This window comes from Trichechus manatus, unplaced genomic scaffold (assembly GCF_000243295.1).
Source record: "Trichechus manatus latirostris isolate Lorelei unplaced genomic scaffold, TriManLat1.0 scaffold00018, whole genome shotgun sequence".
Lineage (NCBI taxonomy): Eukaryota > Metazoa > Chordata > Mammalia > Sirenia > Trichechidae > Trichechus > Trichechus manatus.
In genome coordinates this window covers 20,444,187-20,461,002 of record NW_004443954.1, presented here as the reverse complement: position 1 = coordinate 20,461,002, position 16,816 = coordinate 20,444,187, and the positions used below count along the sequence as shown (strand labels likewise).

Here is a 16,816-nt window from a genome sequence, read left to right as displayed (position 1 = left end):
TTATGATTCTGGGTAAACTACTTTTCAGAAAGGAAAACATACCTTGGGATGTGGTAAAGATTGAACAGCCATTGCAAGAGACTGCTATTCCCGTTACTGCCCTGTTTAAAAACAAAGAGTTTTACAAATGACCATCAATCACGTGCTATGACACAACCATAAACTATGACACATGTACTGAAGTCATTGACTTAATTTTACCAAGTTTCTTTAATGCTTTCTTCACAGCTTATCTGTTGGATCTGTCCCAGCATATACCTGCCATTACCAAATTATCTCTTGGGAATTTCTCATTTTGATTTGGCAAAATCTTGTGGCTAGAAGACACTCCCACTCTTAGCTTACCTAGCTTTCATATTCAATGTTTAAACTATTTTTGACAATCAGAAAAGTGATAGTGATTCTTCTTCAATTCTACCTTACTTAACTATGACCAAAATTACTAAAACTCTTCTTTATAATAACTTCACTGCTTCATTACTGAATCTAAGTTACCTAGAGTTAGGGACTGAATTGTGTCCCCCCAAAATACGTGCTGGAATACTAACTCCTATCTGTACCTGTGGATATAATCCCATTTGGGAAGTTTACTTTGTTATGCTAATGAGGCCAAATCAGGGTAGGGTGTGTCTTAACCCCAAATCATCTTTTAGATATTAAAAAAAAAAAGATTAGGCACAAAAGAAAGGAAGCACCGTTGGGGAAAACAGATGCCACCACACAAGGAACCGAGGAACAGAAGCCGAACAGACACAACAACCTTCTCCCAGAGCAGACAGAGAAAGCCTTCCCCTAGAGCCAGTGCCCTGAATTTGGAATTCTAGCTTCCTGAACTGTGAGAAAATAAATTTCTGTTTGTGAAAGCCACTCACTTGTGTATTTCTGTTATGGTAGTACTAGATAACTGAGACACCTAGCACCTGTTCAATGATGATGATAGTGTCTCATTCTAGCATGTCCTCTTAAAGGTTCATTCATTTCTGTACCACCTTGGACTGGAAGGTCCCTTTCTACTTGCTATTTAGAGGCATTGAGAAAAGAAAAGCCATTGTTATTATGACTGAGGGACTACCTATTTCTTTTCAGGAGGCTGTACTCTGTTTTGGAACCATGGACCTAAATGAGACCTGCACGTCCAGGCCCACCACGGCCAATGGTGCATGTCATGAACACGTCAGTCATGCTCTCTATGGCCATGGGAAGAATAGGTCAAGGCTCTGCACCTGGGCTTTCTCACTTATGACAGGATGGCTCTGGCTAGCTCAAGTGCTTCTCAAGCCTTCCTACCAAAGAATGCAGATATCCTTAGTGGCAGGGAACAGGGAACACACATCCGCTCTGGATCCAACAGCAAGCTAATTTCTTTGAAGTATCGGTATTATTTTTAAAATTAATGTCCTCCATCTATATACAATGCTTGCTATATATATATTTTTAATGATGCATTCTCCCCTAAAATGTGAGTAAATTCAACCCTTCAGGAAGATGCAGCACGTCCCCCCCACAGCTGCATCATCAGAGACCTCGGGAGTCTGTGAGAAGTACAAAACCATGCGAGGTCTGCAGACCCCACTTCATGCTCTAAGAAGGATGGGCTTTAGCGATGACAGCATGGTGGGTCAAGGCAAGCCACCTGTGCCAAACCTCCACTTGCCATATCCCCCTCAGGTGGTGGATCACTACAGACATTCTAGGGAGCTAATAACAATCATGACAACATTGAAAGGGAGCTCTCCCCTTGACTCAGCTTAAGAAAGTTTAACCCCCAGCTGAGACCCCAACTTTTGCAAGGACTACCAGCTCCAAGAAGAGGCCCGGTGATGCTCTTACTCTTTGTGGATCTTATAGTGCTCGTGTAACTGCAGCTTGGTGATGTTTGTCCAGGCAAGAGTTTTGCTTTCTTCGGTCAGGTCTTCAAAGGACTCTTCACCTGCAGACACTACATTAAATCGCTGATAAGTGAGTCAGCTAACTTATAACAGACAGCAAGCATCTGATGCACAATACTTTCTATTAAAGTCAAAACAAAGTGCCCACCAAAATACTGCTTTGACATGTACTTGTTAGCTCCAGGTTAGTCAAGGAAAAACACGAAGGTGTATAGTCTAAACAAAAGACGTGTGCAGAAAGGTAAGACAGTACCTTTGAGTACTACTGTCTTTTTATACTTTTATTAGTGTTTGAAAAGTTTCCACCTGGCCCCTAACTTATGAACTTGAGGCAATACAAGACTGAGTAACCATTTCCTTGTCAGTAATCCTTGCAAAAACCTGGCAGTTCCCTAAAAACACTGCAGTTTTGGTTTTGAGGGGGAGAAAGCAGAGATGAAATCAGTTACTCCAAGTGCCTCCTGGACCTTTCTCTCTGGGTTCCTGCTCCAGGCTAGCTTTCATGTTCTGCCTGCATGAAGGGCTGGGAGGATAACTGCCCTTTAGCACACTTACATGACAGTGTTTATGGGGATGGAGACCAGACACAGCACGGGTTTCAATGGCATCACAGTCTTTATCACTTAACCTTCTGGGGTGTCATCTCCTAAAGAAGGACTCCGAGACACTCTTGAGTTACGTGACCCCAGTCCGCTATTTGTCCAGGCCTGAGAGACAGTGCTTAGTTGTGTGTGCCTGAGAAACCTGAACGTGTCAGACAGACAGCAGGTGGAGCTGGAGATAATAAGAAATGAAGTAACTTTGCTCCCAAGGTTCTACGCAGTGTCAAACGCCTTCTGGGAGCCTGAGGCTTGAGCTGTCTTTTTTGGACTGTGAAACATGGACAACTGGGTAAAGGTGAGTGTTCCTTTCCAAATGCAAGGTGTGAGAACAGGGTCAAGTTCGTTTGAGAACCTGGTACACAGCAGATGCTCTGTGAATGTTTTTCAAATGATTACATAAAGAAAATGGAATCAAATAAAGAAAACCAAACAGTTAGAACTGAAGATCTGCATGTGGGTAAGGAAGAAGAGGCCTGGGGACAGTGGAGTCACTCCCGGGAGGTCCCTTGGGGTAGCACAGGGAGGGTGGTGGCCGTAAGCAGCTATGGTCGGGACTTACCAACACGAAAGAGGGGCTCGCTGAGAACCAAACACAAGTGTGGAAACCACAGAAAAGAAGGTAAAATTGAGAAAATACTGCCAAATCTCACTCATTTAAATTACCAGAAAATAAAAGCAATTTGATTTCCTTTAAAGTCAACAATTAAAACGACAACAACAAAAATGGGTGACTGTTTTCACGAGAGCTACAGTGAGACAGTAAACAGTCATCCCCAAGCAGCCCGCCAGCTCATGGTTTGTCTCGTCTTCAGAATTTCAGAGCCATCCTCACCACAGACGAGAAACAGAAGGCACTCACATCTACCTTCTTTACAACACTTACCTGGGGAATCTGCCATGGATGCATTGTCACTGGAGGTTTGAGACAAACTTTTAAACTTTGTGGTGATCCTTCGAGGATGCGGGGTCACAAACAGCTGCTTTGGCGTCTGCCCGAATTCCAAGATCTGGGTCAGCATGGCTACCTTCTCGTCAGGATCCTCAATGCTTCAGGACAGAACACAAACCACGTGGTGAGCCCAAAGGGGACAGTGCCTGGGACACATGCTTTCCAAACAACACAATCAACAAGAGATCAACCTCAAATAAAAACACGACTGTCTAAATCACATCACAGATGTTTAGACAACTTTCTGAGGCTCAGTAACTTACACAACGATGAAAGCAAAACACAATTCATTGTAAAATTTCCATACCTTAATACTCTCAAATCACTGCAGTGATCATTTACAGACAGAGGTATTTTGTAACTCAAGTAGAAACTCCTTATAGGTATATAAGTACCTGTTCAAGTCTACGCCTCCTTCATAGGTTAGGGGATGAAACACTGAAGAGAGAGACATAAAACACTACTGAAGGGTGTATTGTTTCATTATAACATATACTCTGTTCAGAAATTGAACAACTCAACAACTTTAAACTTGTACTCAAAGACACTGATGTTTGCTATGTACAACAGACTAATATCCAGCTCCAGTGAGTAATGATTTGAATTATTATCTTTTACTGAACAAAATTCTGTCAGGTTCAATGACTGGTTATCTTGACATATTTCTCACTCGGCATTCTTCTCTCCTTAGAAGAAGCATGACTAATATGATTAGTTTTACCCTGCACAGCCCTGCGATCAATCAGGTCTGGATTCCAGCTCATTTCTTGTTATCAACCCTGAGAAACTTGGAGGCAGGTAAGAACTGAACCTGAAGGGAAGCCTCCTAGGAGCCTGAGGCTTGGACTTTTGGACTGTGAAACATGGACAACTGGATGAAGGTGCCTTCTTCCTGTTTAATTAAAAAGAAACTCTGGGGCCCTTCATTGGAATTGAGGTTACCGCTATATTTTGAATGAGTTTTAATTGAAATTACTGAATAGGATGAACAGCACACCTGAAATCAGAAGACTTCGGAAAAAGATACACAACCTCTTAGAATCATGGTGAGGTGGGTGTTCTTCAGGTAACAGCATTTTTCCCTCTGTCACTCAGTATCTAATCTACTGTCACGGAGTTGTAGGCACTGTTTTCTGGTATAAAATGCTTCTGCTGAAGAAATAAGCTGGATTGCTCTGGCTTAATGTTTTTCTTTGTTTGCTTTTGTTTTCACCAAACGGTAAATGTCAATGAATGTTGCATACCATTATGGGCCCCAACAGCATCACTCCCTTTTTGCTTGTAGCCAAATATGAGATCAATCCACTCATGAAGATGCTCTGACACGTAATTGCTTTCCAATGCATCTTTGCTCTTCCGGAGAAAGTCCTCAGGACCTATCAGACCAAACTGAGTCACAACATCATGAAGTCTCCATTTTACTTTCTCCTATTTCTTTTGTCTATCCATATTTAGGTAAAGCTTCTAGATTATGTAAGGGTACATGTTCCAAATAAGGTATTTTTTTCCATCATAAAAGTCTTCTGGGGGAAAAGTGACAATAATCATTTTTACATTTAGATCTCTCAAGTATTTATTAATGTTTTTACATTATAGACTTATGGAATACTTCTGATTTTAATAGAACTGATATCACCTCATTTAGAAAAAGAATACTGTTAGTAAAGAATTTATATACTTCAGTACTCCAATACTCACTTGCCGCCCAAGGGGGAAGTTCTACATCATCAACCATTTTCCCTCCTTGTCTCTTTCCCAAATCCAACTTCAGGCTATTCACTAAAAAGCTGACATCATCACCATAGAACTCAGGAATCAACTGAAAGTTTCAGGAAAAAAGAAGGGCAAAAAACTTTTTTTAAATGCAGCTAGAAACTATGTGTCTGGTGAATCATTTAGCTTTAATAACTGCGTACCTCTTTAAAATCTGTGGCACCATCCAAACAGTTTTTCCAAGTTTCTGCAATACTAAATATGGGGAGAAAAAAAAACAAAACTGATCTTAAAATCAAGGCTGTGGAAATAGCAGTAGCAGCAGCTTCCTATGCACCTAGGTTGTTAACTCATTTAATTCTCAACATCCGTATGAGTAACCACTTGAGAAAACCAGGGCCCAGAGGGCTTAAGCAACTTCTCTGGGGTTACAGAGGTAGTGAGAATGGAATCAGGACATGGACCCAGGGAGGCCAATTCCAAAGTCCATTAGCCCCCACAGGCACACTGCCTCATCGAGAGCGAACCAGTGGTATGTCCTTAAACACCGAAAAATCAGAATAATTATTTTAATAGCTCATTTCAAAGAGGAATAATAAACGTGTATAGAGTTTAGAAAAAGATTAAAAAAACATATACCAAAAGATTACCAGTGATTATTCTCTCTCTGTGGTGGGAAACTAAGTACATTTTATTTGCTTCTTTATGTTTTCTTTTTTTTTTTGGTAAAGAAATATTACTTTTAGAATAAAAAAAGTAAAATATTTAAATATTAACAAGTAGTTAATTCAATTCATAGCAGAATTATTTAGAATAATGAAATGTTGGTAACAGGATAAACGTTCAACAATAGAGAAAAACAGTTAAAATAAATTATGGTATGTGTTGAAATGTGATCTAAATCATTTTTTAAAAAAATCAGTTGTGAAGAACATCTAATGACGAAAACACTCAAGATATAATATTAGGCTACAAAACTTAAAATTATGAGTCACAAAAAATATGTTCCCAAATTTACAAACACACATACACACATACCCCTTAAAAAAGCCTGAAAGGAAACAAGATATTAGTGATTTTGAAAAGCAATTTCTTTACGTTTTTCTTCATATCTAGTTTTTTGACACACACATACTATACATGAATAACTAGAAAAAGTGAGGTATTTATAACAAACCTGTTGAACATTCTATCTGCATTATCAAATCTTCCATTCTGTAAACACAGCATATACTCTGGTGCTAGAGAAAAAAAATTGCCAGATTTAGATCACAGAATCACTTAAGAATCTAAGGGAAATAAAATGTAACCAGGGTGATAATCAAGAATCTTACCAATTCTAACAAGATAAAATAGCACGTAACCCGGAGAAGAGTAGTGACTTCCATACATGAATTTTGGCTCCGGCATCTCCCGGTAGCGAGTCTATAATACAAGAAAAACAAAAAAGCACAGCTCATTGTCCACTCAAGTAGTGAAAGCCTAAAAGAAATCATAGCGGGGATACATTATACTCCTTAATTTCTCTCTTAAATAGGAAAAGAAGAAGATACAAAGAAGAAAATGATCCGTGAATAAACATAGTATTCCTATTACAAGGATCTTGGTTTTCTTGGCTTAGTGATAACAATGTGGGGGCTGACTGAATAGAACTGACTTTATGTATCTCTTATGCAATTTACCACAGAGCACCTTCATGAAAATAAGTCAGTGAACTTGTAAATCAGGTCACCCCACTACTTCCGGAGTTGTAGACAAAAAATACAAATGGTGAGCAGCTACATTCATGGGGGAAGGAAGGTCTCCCGGTAAGAATCAACACAAATCCAATCCCCAGAATATGAAGACTGATCAAATCCGCGTCTTCCCACTTCTCAATTATCTCTGACACCAGCCACCCACTCGGCATTCTCTGTCTCTAGTCACCTGGAGCTGGGTCAGAGCTCACAAGTTAAAAGGACACAGTCCTTCCGACTGCAAATAGGCCAACAAAAGCCACAAACTCAACACAACACCCTTACTTCTAATCTGCTGGCCACAATTTCAGGATTTTCCCATTATCTCTTTAGGATGCACGCTGCAAGCTCGGGGGCCTTCCCTGGGCTCCCTCACTTTCACTTGCTGGCTCCCACTACTCCCTTAGGTTTGATAATTCTCTGGAACAACTTACAGAACTCAAAGAAAGTACTGTACTTAAAAAAAAAAAAAACCCCGTTGCCATCGAGTCAATTCTACTTACAGCAACCCTATAGGACACAGCAGAACTGCCCTACAGGGTTTCCAAGGAGCAGCTAGTAGACTCGAACTGCTGACCTTTTGGTTAGCAGCCAAATGCTTAACCACTGTGCCACTAGGGCCCCAACAGATACAAATCAGGATCATCATAAGGAAGAGATGCATAGGCAAGGTCTGGGAGGGTTCCCGATACAGAGCTTTCACATCCCAAAGAGAGTATCTCACCCTCCTTTCGTTAACTAGGAAGCTCTTGGAGCCTCTGTGTTCAGTACCTTTATTGGCTTCACTACACAATTGTGACTGAGGCCTACACAATAGGTTTAATCATGAGGTTAGCTGACATCAGGCTACCATGTGGTCTTCTGGCCTGGCTAGCACCGACTAGGTGTGGTCTGGAGGTTTTAGATAACAAAGGCACTTCAATTATTCAGGAAATTCCAAGGGGTATCTCTCAGGAGCCAAGGATAAAGTCCAAATTGTTTTATTGAAACGTGATTCATTACCGCACAGGGGGTAAGGGAGAAAACTATTATGTAGGCCCTTCACTCACTCCCATACATCTCCCCCCATCTTAGAAAAATATACAGCATGGCTCATGAAGCTGCTTAGAATCCAATGAGCCCAAAGTGCACCACGTACCAGCAGCCTCTCCAGCCGTTCCTTATTTAGGGCCCCGACTGGCTTACTAAGATCCCGGAAGGTTTCTGGATTTGACAAGTCTATAAAAGAAAAGGAATATATAATTCCAGCTTGCACTTAATATCATTATCCTTCCAATTTGATTCACATGCACACATTTATTTTATTTATTTCTGCAAATTAAATAGTTCTTTAAAAAACTGAGATAGGTCCCAACAATTATAGTATTTCCATTGGTTATTTACATGGCTGTAAACAAAAGGTTAGAACTTTTTGAGTTTCAAGTTAGCAACACCAACTCAACAGTAATATCTCTAATTTGATAATACCTTGAATATTGACTTTAAAAAAATATAATACAAACTATATCCCAAGTAAAATAACAAAAAATAAACAAATTTTAAAAGCCACTATTCTTCTACCAAGATTTACTTTCTAAGTTTGAATTATAACTGAATATTATTATTCTGTGATACTAGCATAATTTTAGAATCTGGGGACCTAAACATTATCATAGAAATAAATTCTCACAGTCCTAGAAAGTCTGTTATCTCTTTCAAGTATAAGGGTTTGATTTAGTGAACTGTCAATAGAAATTTCTTATTAATAATATATAACTTTAAAAGATTACAAAATAAAATTATAACACTTTTGTTAAAATGGTTATCTCTCAGTAATGTGACTATAGATTATTTTTATTTCTGATCATTTCAGTATTTTTCAAATGTTCTGTAATAGTTACTACTTTTGGTAACCATATCTTTTTATGTAATTTTAAAAATAATATGATAAACTGAGTCCCATTTTTCAAAGTGAGAAACTTAAATGTTTCAAAATACGGTCCTTGTAGGTAATAACGAAAATGCTGGATTAAAATCATTACATACTTTCCATGTGTGTCCTTAAAGTATGAAAGTACTTTTTTTAGATTTAAAAAAAAAAATTAAGGGATGGTGGAGAAAATGTATAATATACAACACTTATATAACACCTGGAGCCTTGGTGATGCAGTGGTTAAGAGCTATGGCTGCTAACCAAAAATGTCCGTAGTTTGAATCCACCAGCTGCTCCCTGGAAACTCTACAGGGCAGTTCGCTCTGTCCTATAGGGTCGCGATGAGTTGGATTCGACCCAATGGCAACAGGTGTGGTTTTTGGTTTGGTTTGTATAACAGATCCAGTGTCTTGAAATGGAGACAGGTAATCTTTAGTAATAAAATCCAAATGAGTTCTAATTTATTCACATATCACATTATGACTCTAAAAAATAATTTATTCTCTCCTTTAAAGCCAATAAAGATGACCACTCCAAACCCAGCTTTGTTAGAATTCATGCATGGCCTTTACCTAATGTAGAACTGTAGTAGTCATTTATTATCCACGGAAACACAGGGTACTGGGAGAGGTCGTTGCAGCTCCGGTCAGCCAGGTTGTTGAGGTGCAGCAGGTACTGGTAGTTAGAGAGGTGCCCTCGTTGCCACTGGAGCATGTAGCTCTCGGCAGTGTGCTTGGCCACGTGGTTCTCTGAAGGAACAAAGGGGTCACAGAGCCAGCTGCTTAACTTTGCAAAGTTGGCTGATTTTTAATTAGCACATAAAATCTAGATGCTTCAGATGTAAACCATTCAATGCATTTTTGAAAAATACATTTTAAGCAAAGGAAAGAAGGCTGTTGACTTTTCACCCATGTAATTATTCCATTAAATATGAACATCTCTAAGATCCAAGTTGGAAAATTATTAAATATCATTATTATCTAATCCCCAAAATATGACATAACCTAAACAAATATTAAAGCATGGAATAAATACATAAATATTTACATGGTAATATAAAATATTTACTATATTACATATAGTCTACAATATGTAAAAAATACTTCCAAACGTGCTTGAGTTCTACTGCCTTTAAGAAGCTATAGGCCATCTGTGAAAGCTTGTTTCCTCAATTTTTTTATGAAATAAAAACAGTCATTTGTTTTCTTTTTGATCTGGAAGAGGTATACTACTTCTAATTTGTCAGTGACTACGTATTATGCATGCATGTGAGAAATAAGGAAAAGAAAAGAAACCGCTAAATAAGAAAAAGGTATTTGGCAGGAAGGACAAATTTCTCAAACTGGAAAAACCAGAGATGTCTCAGAAAGAATGAAAACATATATAATATGGCACCAATTATAACTTTCTTTCAGAGAGTATAAAATGAAGTCAACTGTCCTACATTTTCCATTTTGTTTAGAAAATTGTTTTCAACTTTTTTATTGGCTGCATCAAGCAACTTCTCTAATTTGTTGATTCAGTATTCTTATTTACTTTCACCAAATTTCTTCTTTAGTCAGTTACGAGGCTTTAAAAAGGAGCCCTGGTGGCACAGTGGTTAAAGCACTCGACTGCTAACTGAAAGGTCGGTAGTTTGAAACCAGCAGCAGCTCCACGGAAGAAGGATGTGTGTGGCAGTCTGCTTCCATACAGATTTACAGCCTCAGGAACCCTACGGGGTCACTATGAGTTGGAATTGACTCGATGGCAGTGGGTTTGGTTTTTGGAGGCTTTAAAAAGCAAAATGCTTATTGTACTCATTTTTTACTCTTGAAATAGCACAGAAACAGTATAAACAATCTTAAGAATAAACTCAAAGAAAACTGACAGCTTCATATTACACAGACTTTTAAGATCATGGCAAGTTTTTGGATTTGAAGTTTTAGGATTCACCATGAAAGCTGAGTTTTTTGTTGTGATCTTGCTATAGTTAGAAAAATTAAAAAAAAAAAAAAATTTAAATCAGGAGGCAGGAGATAGGAGTGAACTTGTACCAAAGCTATATTTATGTTTTAAGTTAACCAAAGAGCTTAACTAGGAAGAAGAAGAAAAAAAGTTAACTCTAAACCTACTGTAAAATAAAATATATTCCTTATTGAAAGAAAACTATTCCTTCCTGAGGGAAAATTTCATTTCTAAGGGAGGATATGCTTCATTCTGTCGCATAAATGGTGTCACTGTACACTAGAACAGCAAACAAAATTAAGACTGTATTAATAAAATCCCAACATCCATTTTTCAGAATCATTCTAGTCATTTGGCACCTTTGTAAATAATTTAATTTACCAGGGAGTTTAATATTATGTTAACATTTGAAAAGAAAAAACAGAGGTGGGAAAATTTATATTTTCCATGGAAGACTGCGGAAATATCACTAATCAAAAGAAATTCCAGTCCCAGGTACTATTTTGAGCATAAAAGGTTCATGTGTCCTTTCTGCTTTGTTTCTTGGTTTTGTGATTATGATCACAATCAGTTATCACAAATACATGACTGGATAACTCATGGTCTCCCATTAAAAAACTGAGTCTTGGTTTTCATAAACTAACATTAGACAAGACGACATAAAAATAACTGGATGAACTCCTCATAATCCATTTAATGTGGAGGTTGTTGGGATATAAATAATATTTAAATATATTTATCAAGAGTTCTTAAAACACACAGTTCAACTGTTACCAAAATTTACTTATGTTTCCCTTAGTTTTAAAAAATCTTATTTTGGCAACTGTAGTTACTGATGAGAAGAAATAAGTACAACCACAGAGAGGCGATTTCAGAGATCACATTTTTCTTCTTTTCGCTCCTATCCCAGTTACTTAGGGGGCAAACGAACTTTACAAGAACAGATACAATGAACGGTGAGCACCAAACCTAGATACGTGGCAATACAATAATAGAGGTCATCTCTATCTTGAGGTTCATAGAACTTTAAGTAGATGTCGGAACACAGATCATCTTCTGTGCAAAATACTTCCAAGCCCTATAAATTCAGAAAGAAAAGAATAAATCAAATAGCACTGTATTCAACTTGCAATCCCAATATAAGGTACATAATCGCAAAAGCCTTTCAATTAAAAACATTTATATTTCTGATTTGCCGATCTTGTCTTCATATTTTCCAGCTAGATCTGATTCACTGACACGTATATTTTAAACTTCCCGAGAACAAGATATGTATCTCGGCCAAACTTTGTAAAGTCTTCTTTAGTGTTGAATATCTTTGATAAAAGCTTTTGAGAACTTATTATTTTGAAATTCAAAATTAGCTGATACATGTCTTCACATCTCTTCTTCAAACATGAAAGTTTTTTTGTGAATTAAATGATAATTAGGTAGACCTAAGAAACTGACAACTAATAACTCATTCAATTAATAAGTCCTGATTATTTTTAAGGAAACCATGAGCTTTTGTGAATATTGTGCTGTTAAGGCTGAGATAGGACAGAAATAGACAAAGAAAGGATGAAAGCACAGAGTTGCCCTTGGTTCAAATATAGGTTCTCACCATTTATTAGTGAGGGAACTTAGGAAAGTTAACTCTTTGAGTCTCAACTTCTTTATCTGTAAAATATAGTATTATCTACCTCACAGACGTTGTGATGATAAATAAATTGCCTGGTACATAGAAGGCACTTAATCAATGTTAATTTCTTCTCTTTTTCTGAGCACGTCTCAGTACCTAAAAAAGATTTTTAATAGTTTCTGTTTCCCTGATACTCTATTAGCACTGGAAATGAAAGTCACCTTTTAAGTAAAAATAGGCAGCGAAACAATTACAGTGCACAAATTTAAAACATACAAATGAGATGCTTAAAATTCCACAAAGTTTTTGTAATAACACCAAGTTACTGGTTAATCTTCAATGAAGAAATATTAATTTATATTGACGTCAAATTAAAACACCATGGAATCATGCCTTATGTGAAAGTTGGTTTCTCCAGTAAGTGTGCAGGACCAACAGAAGTATGATCATCTGCTTATTCAGGGGACTGGTGGAAGAACTGCCCATATGATTTAAATGGTTATTTTATCTATTTTTCTCCCTCACCAAGCCCGAAGGTTGAATTAACTAAATTAACTGTGAATATACTACAATCCACTGTAATCATCTTCCAGATTTTACCTTCAGACCTTGCTGCTGTGAGTGGGGTGGTGGCAAGTAGTACTGGATTGGTTCGGCGCATTTTATTCTAGCACCAGCCCCTAAACTCTGAGAACACAGGAGTTAGAAATTCGAGGGCACTCCAGCCCTCTTGCTCTTGGAGCCAACATATTTTCACAGTAACCCTGTCACTTACAGGAGGGAGTTATCCCTTCATAAATGTCTACCTCATCCAAAAGGAAGAGCAGCAGGAATCAGAGTCCATTTGCTAATAGCACAGCATGCATGTACTTTTCAGATATGCCCTGGGTGCTTACAAGTCAGCAACCTGGGGCTGAACTCAAGATGTGACACTCATCCAGCTAGAAGAACTGACATTCCACTTGAACTCACCAAAGGCATGAGGCTGTGCCTCCTTTTGTAAATGCGGCGGATATCCTGGAGTGTTAGCTGGACCACAGGTTTCTATAAGAACAGAAAAGACAATCTCTAGCATCAACATGCTGACACAATTATTAGCTGTTCTTTATTACCAGAAATGAAAAAAATGACCAAATCTTGCCTTCCTGATGTGTTACAAATGAACACTCGGGAAGGGAAAGCCAGGAACAAGGCACACCTGGCTTCACGTTCTGGTTTGCCATGCTTTGTAGGCTTTACAACCTTGACAAGGCACCCCATCTCCCCCCACCCCCACACCCTCACACAAAATGATCACACAATCACTAATCTTTCAGGTTATTGCAAGGCTACTGAGTGACAAGGAAGATAAATGCTTGGTATAGATAACCTCTCAAGATTTTTCCTATCTTTAATAGACCAACAATTTGCTTGCACCAATACAAAAAAAATTTTTTAATCCTGTCTTATCTCCTTACAAATTACAGTGTATTAAGGCTCATAACTAACTAATATTAACCAGAGTCTCTAAACTTTTTTTTATTTATGAGGAAAAATTTCTTGCTTCTCTACAGCCTTAAAACACTAGTAAGAGAGGAATGGGGTTTGAAAGGCACTGAGATTGGCTAAAAAGCAATGCTTCCACATTTGTCCTCCTGAGTGGGAGTGAGGAAATACCAACAGAGGCCAGATTGTCTAGCCACAGAAAGCACCCTGAACACCCCAAGTCAGATCTCGAGGACTGCTGGACAAGGATCCTGGGGATGGGATAAATGCTCATGCTGTGGACCCTTAAGTATGGCACATGCTCAGGCATTTCCCACAAGTTTTTGACCCAAGCTACTTAACAGTAGTGGCCAAGCCAATTCATTACACCACTAGAGAATGCCCAGCCAGCAAGGTGTGTGATGAACAATGGAGGATTTGGAGAGCTTGCCCCACCACCTAGTGGATACAATCATAATAGCATTATTTTTCACTTAGGAAAGTATGAGATGTGTTAGTGACACATAATGACCAGCCTGGAGAATTTCCGGGGTGCCACTTTCGATAGCTACACTCTGGATTCTTTCAGTTTCCCTGCCAAGTGGCTCCACTATACTATCGGAGTGCTTAGGGGTTCTGTTCTTTTCATGAACCACTCTAAATAGGGACCAGCTATAGACACGTTACAAACTTTTACAAGTTTTAGGGTAGAAATCTGAGTTAATCTTACAAAATTATGTGAAACAAAAAATAAAAAAAACAGCTGCTGTTGAGTAGATTCCGATTCATGGTGACCCCCATATGTGTCAGAGTAGAACTGTGCTCCAAAGGGATTTCAAGACCAGATCTTTCTTCCAAGGTGCCTCTGGGTGGGTTCGAATCACGAACCTCTCCGATAGCTGCCGAGCACTTAACTGTTTACGCCACACTGTGAAAGACAAGATTGCTTCCACGATCATAGTATGAGTTTTACTGCTGGGCCAGATTCCAGTATCTCTGTATGCCCCTCTGTACTACACAGTGCTTCCTTGGGAAAGATTCAGATCTACTGACTTTGTTTGTAATGGAGGAGAATTGAGAAATACTAACGTATATGTGTATATAAACAAATATACACACACACAAGCCTCCATTTCCTTCTTAATCTTAGTACATTTCACTGGTCTCTTCCAGAAGTACTTCTTAGTACAACGGTATAAACCTCTACTGACTCTTTCCAAAAATCAAGATGGGCAGGATTTCTTTTTTTATAACACTGAGAACAAGTGTCTTAAAATGACAGAAAATGGGTCAGAGGTGCTCAAACTCGGGTGGGTGTGCACAGGATGACAAAGGGAGCTGGTAACACACCCAGATGCTGGGGACAGGTGATTCTGGAGAGAGATGATCTTAAGGATTCTGTACATGTGAAGTCAAGCTCGGGGAAAGAGAGCTTAAAAGGGAGCACTCCAAAAAGTGTAGAACAAAACTCAAATTCCTAAAAAAAAAAGAGGCCAGACTTACTGGGCCGGTAGAGACTAGATGAACCTCCAAGACTTTCACCCTGAGGTACTCTTTAAACTTGAACTCAAACCACTCTCAGAGGGCACTTTTCAGCCAAATGACAGATTGGCCCATAAAATAAATAATATCACCCATGAGTACTGTGCTCTTCAAAATATGTCTAGATGAAACCAAATGGTTAACATTTACCTGGACCAAAGATGGGAAGGCTGGGGGGACAGGGAAGCTAGATTAATGGAAATAACGAGAATGCTGACGTATTGTGAAGAATGTAACCAATGTCACTGGGTAATACATATAGAAATTATTAAATGAGAAGCTAATTTCCTATGTAAACTTTCATCAAAAACATAATAGAATATTAAAACAACAACAACAAAGTGAGCACTCCAGTGCTGAAGCAGCTCTTCAGCAGGACCCCGGGGTCAGTCCTTACCGGGTGCCCATTGAGAGGCTGGAAATACAGGTTTGCGTCTGTGATGCACACGTGCCCAGGGTTGGTCACCAGAGGTGCCACCATCTCTGCTTTACATTCCATGTGCAGCTTTTCAGAAACACTTTGGAATCTGAGGATATATTTTTTAGCAAAAGTAAGAAAAAGAAAAATTACAAATCAATCTAAGTCCATTCTATTTCTGCTTCATTAATTAAAAATTTTTACAGTGGAAATAACCCAATCATTGATATTTTAAGCCAATTACTTAGTTAAATAGCTGGGTTACAAATAAATCTTTCCTACAGATAGTAAAAGGATAAAAACATACAGGGGCAGATGCCTACTTCCAGCTAAGATGTGGAAGTTAAGCAATATACTTCCACATAACCTATAGGTCAAAGAATAAATCAGCAGAGAAATTATAAAATATTTTAAAATAAATGATAATGAAACATAATGTAATAAAGTTCGTGGGATACAAAGCTTGTGGAACACTTCATTTGCTCTCAATGTTTATATTACAAAAGAAGGTCTAAAGTCAGTGATGTAAGCTTTCTTCTTAAACTAGAAAAAGAACAAATTAAACTCGAAGTAAGCAGAAGGAACAAATTATAAAAGCAGAAATCAACTTTATAAAAAATGGAAACAATAGAGAAAAATCCACAAAGTTTGTTATTTGTAAAGGTTAGCAAGATTGGTAAACACCTAGCAATACTGATAAAAAAGAAAATAGAGAAAGCACATCAATATAAGAAATAAAAGAGATCCTACAGACATTAAAAAGACATTAACAATGGCCAACAAGCACGTAAGAAGATGCTCAACATCGTTAGATATTAAGGAAATGCAAACCAAAGACACAATAGGATACCATTTCACATCCAGTAGAGTAGTTATAAAAAACCAACAAACAAATCGACTTCCGGCAAGATGGCGCTCTAGGCAGAAACACCACGCCGTCCCTCCACAACAAAGATCCGAAAAACTAAGCCAAACAGAGAATCAACAATCCTGAAACCCTAGAACATCAAATGAAGAGATAAA

At 38.2% G+C, this 16,816-nt stretch overlaps 1 protein-coding gene across 4 annotated transcripts in view; it reads right to left on the bottom strand.

Annotated features, from left to right (window-relative positions):
* Positions 1 to 16,816, bottom strand: part of NSMAF (neutral sphingomyelinase activation associated factor) — a 74,118-nt gene that overhangs the window by 12,173 nt on the left and 45,129 nt on the right. For all 4 annotated transcript variants that reach the window (XR_002823362.1, XM_023727777.1, XM_023727776.1 and 1 more), the window contains exons 10-23: positions 15,773 to 15,902; positions 13,342 to 13,413; positions 11,718 to 11,826; positions 9,374 to 9,550; positions 8,028 to 8,107; positions 6,488 to 6,578; positions 6,331 to 6,394; positions 5,357 to 5,408; positions 5,139 to 5,259; positions 4,685 to 4,816; positions 3,836 to 3,878; positions 3,375 to 3,538; positions 1,831 to 1,939; positions 43 to 101 (exon numbers count right to left, since the gene is read on the bottom strand). Coding sequence is in view for 3 of the 4 variants with exons in the window: in XM_023727777.1 (XP_023583545.1) it covers positions 43 to 101; positions 1,831 to 1,939; positions 3,375 to 3,538; positions 3,836 to 3,878; positions 4,685 to 4,816; positions 5,139 to 5,259; positions 5,357 to 5,408; positions 6,331 to 6,394; positions 6,488 to 6,578; positions 8,028 to 8,107; positions 9,374 to 9,550; positions 11,718 to 11,826; positions 13,342 to 13,413; positions 15,773 to 15,902 (1,403 nt within the window). In the remaining variant the exon portion in view is untranslated. The remainder of the gene's footprint in view (positions 1 to 42; positions 102 to 1,830; positions 1,940 to 3,374; positions 3,539 to 3,835; positions 3,879 to 4,684; positions 4,817 to 5,138; positions 5,260 to 5,356; positions 5,409 to 6,330; positions 6,395 to 6,487; positions 6,579 to 8,027; positions 8,108 to 9,373; positions 9,551 to 11,717; positions 11,827 to 13,341; positions 13,414 to 15,772; positions 15,903 to 16,816) is intronic.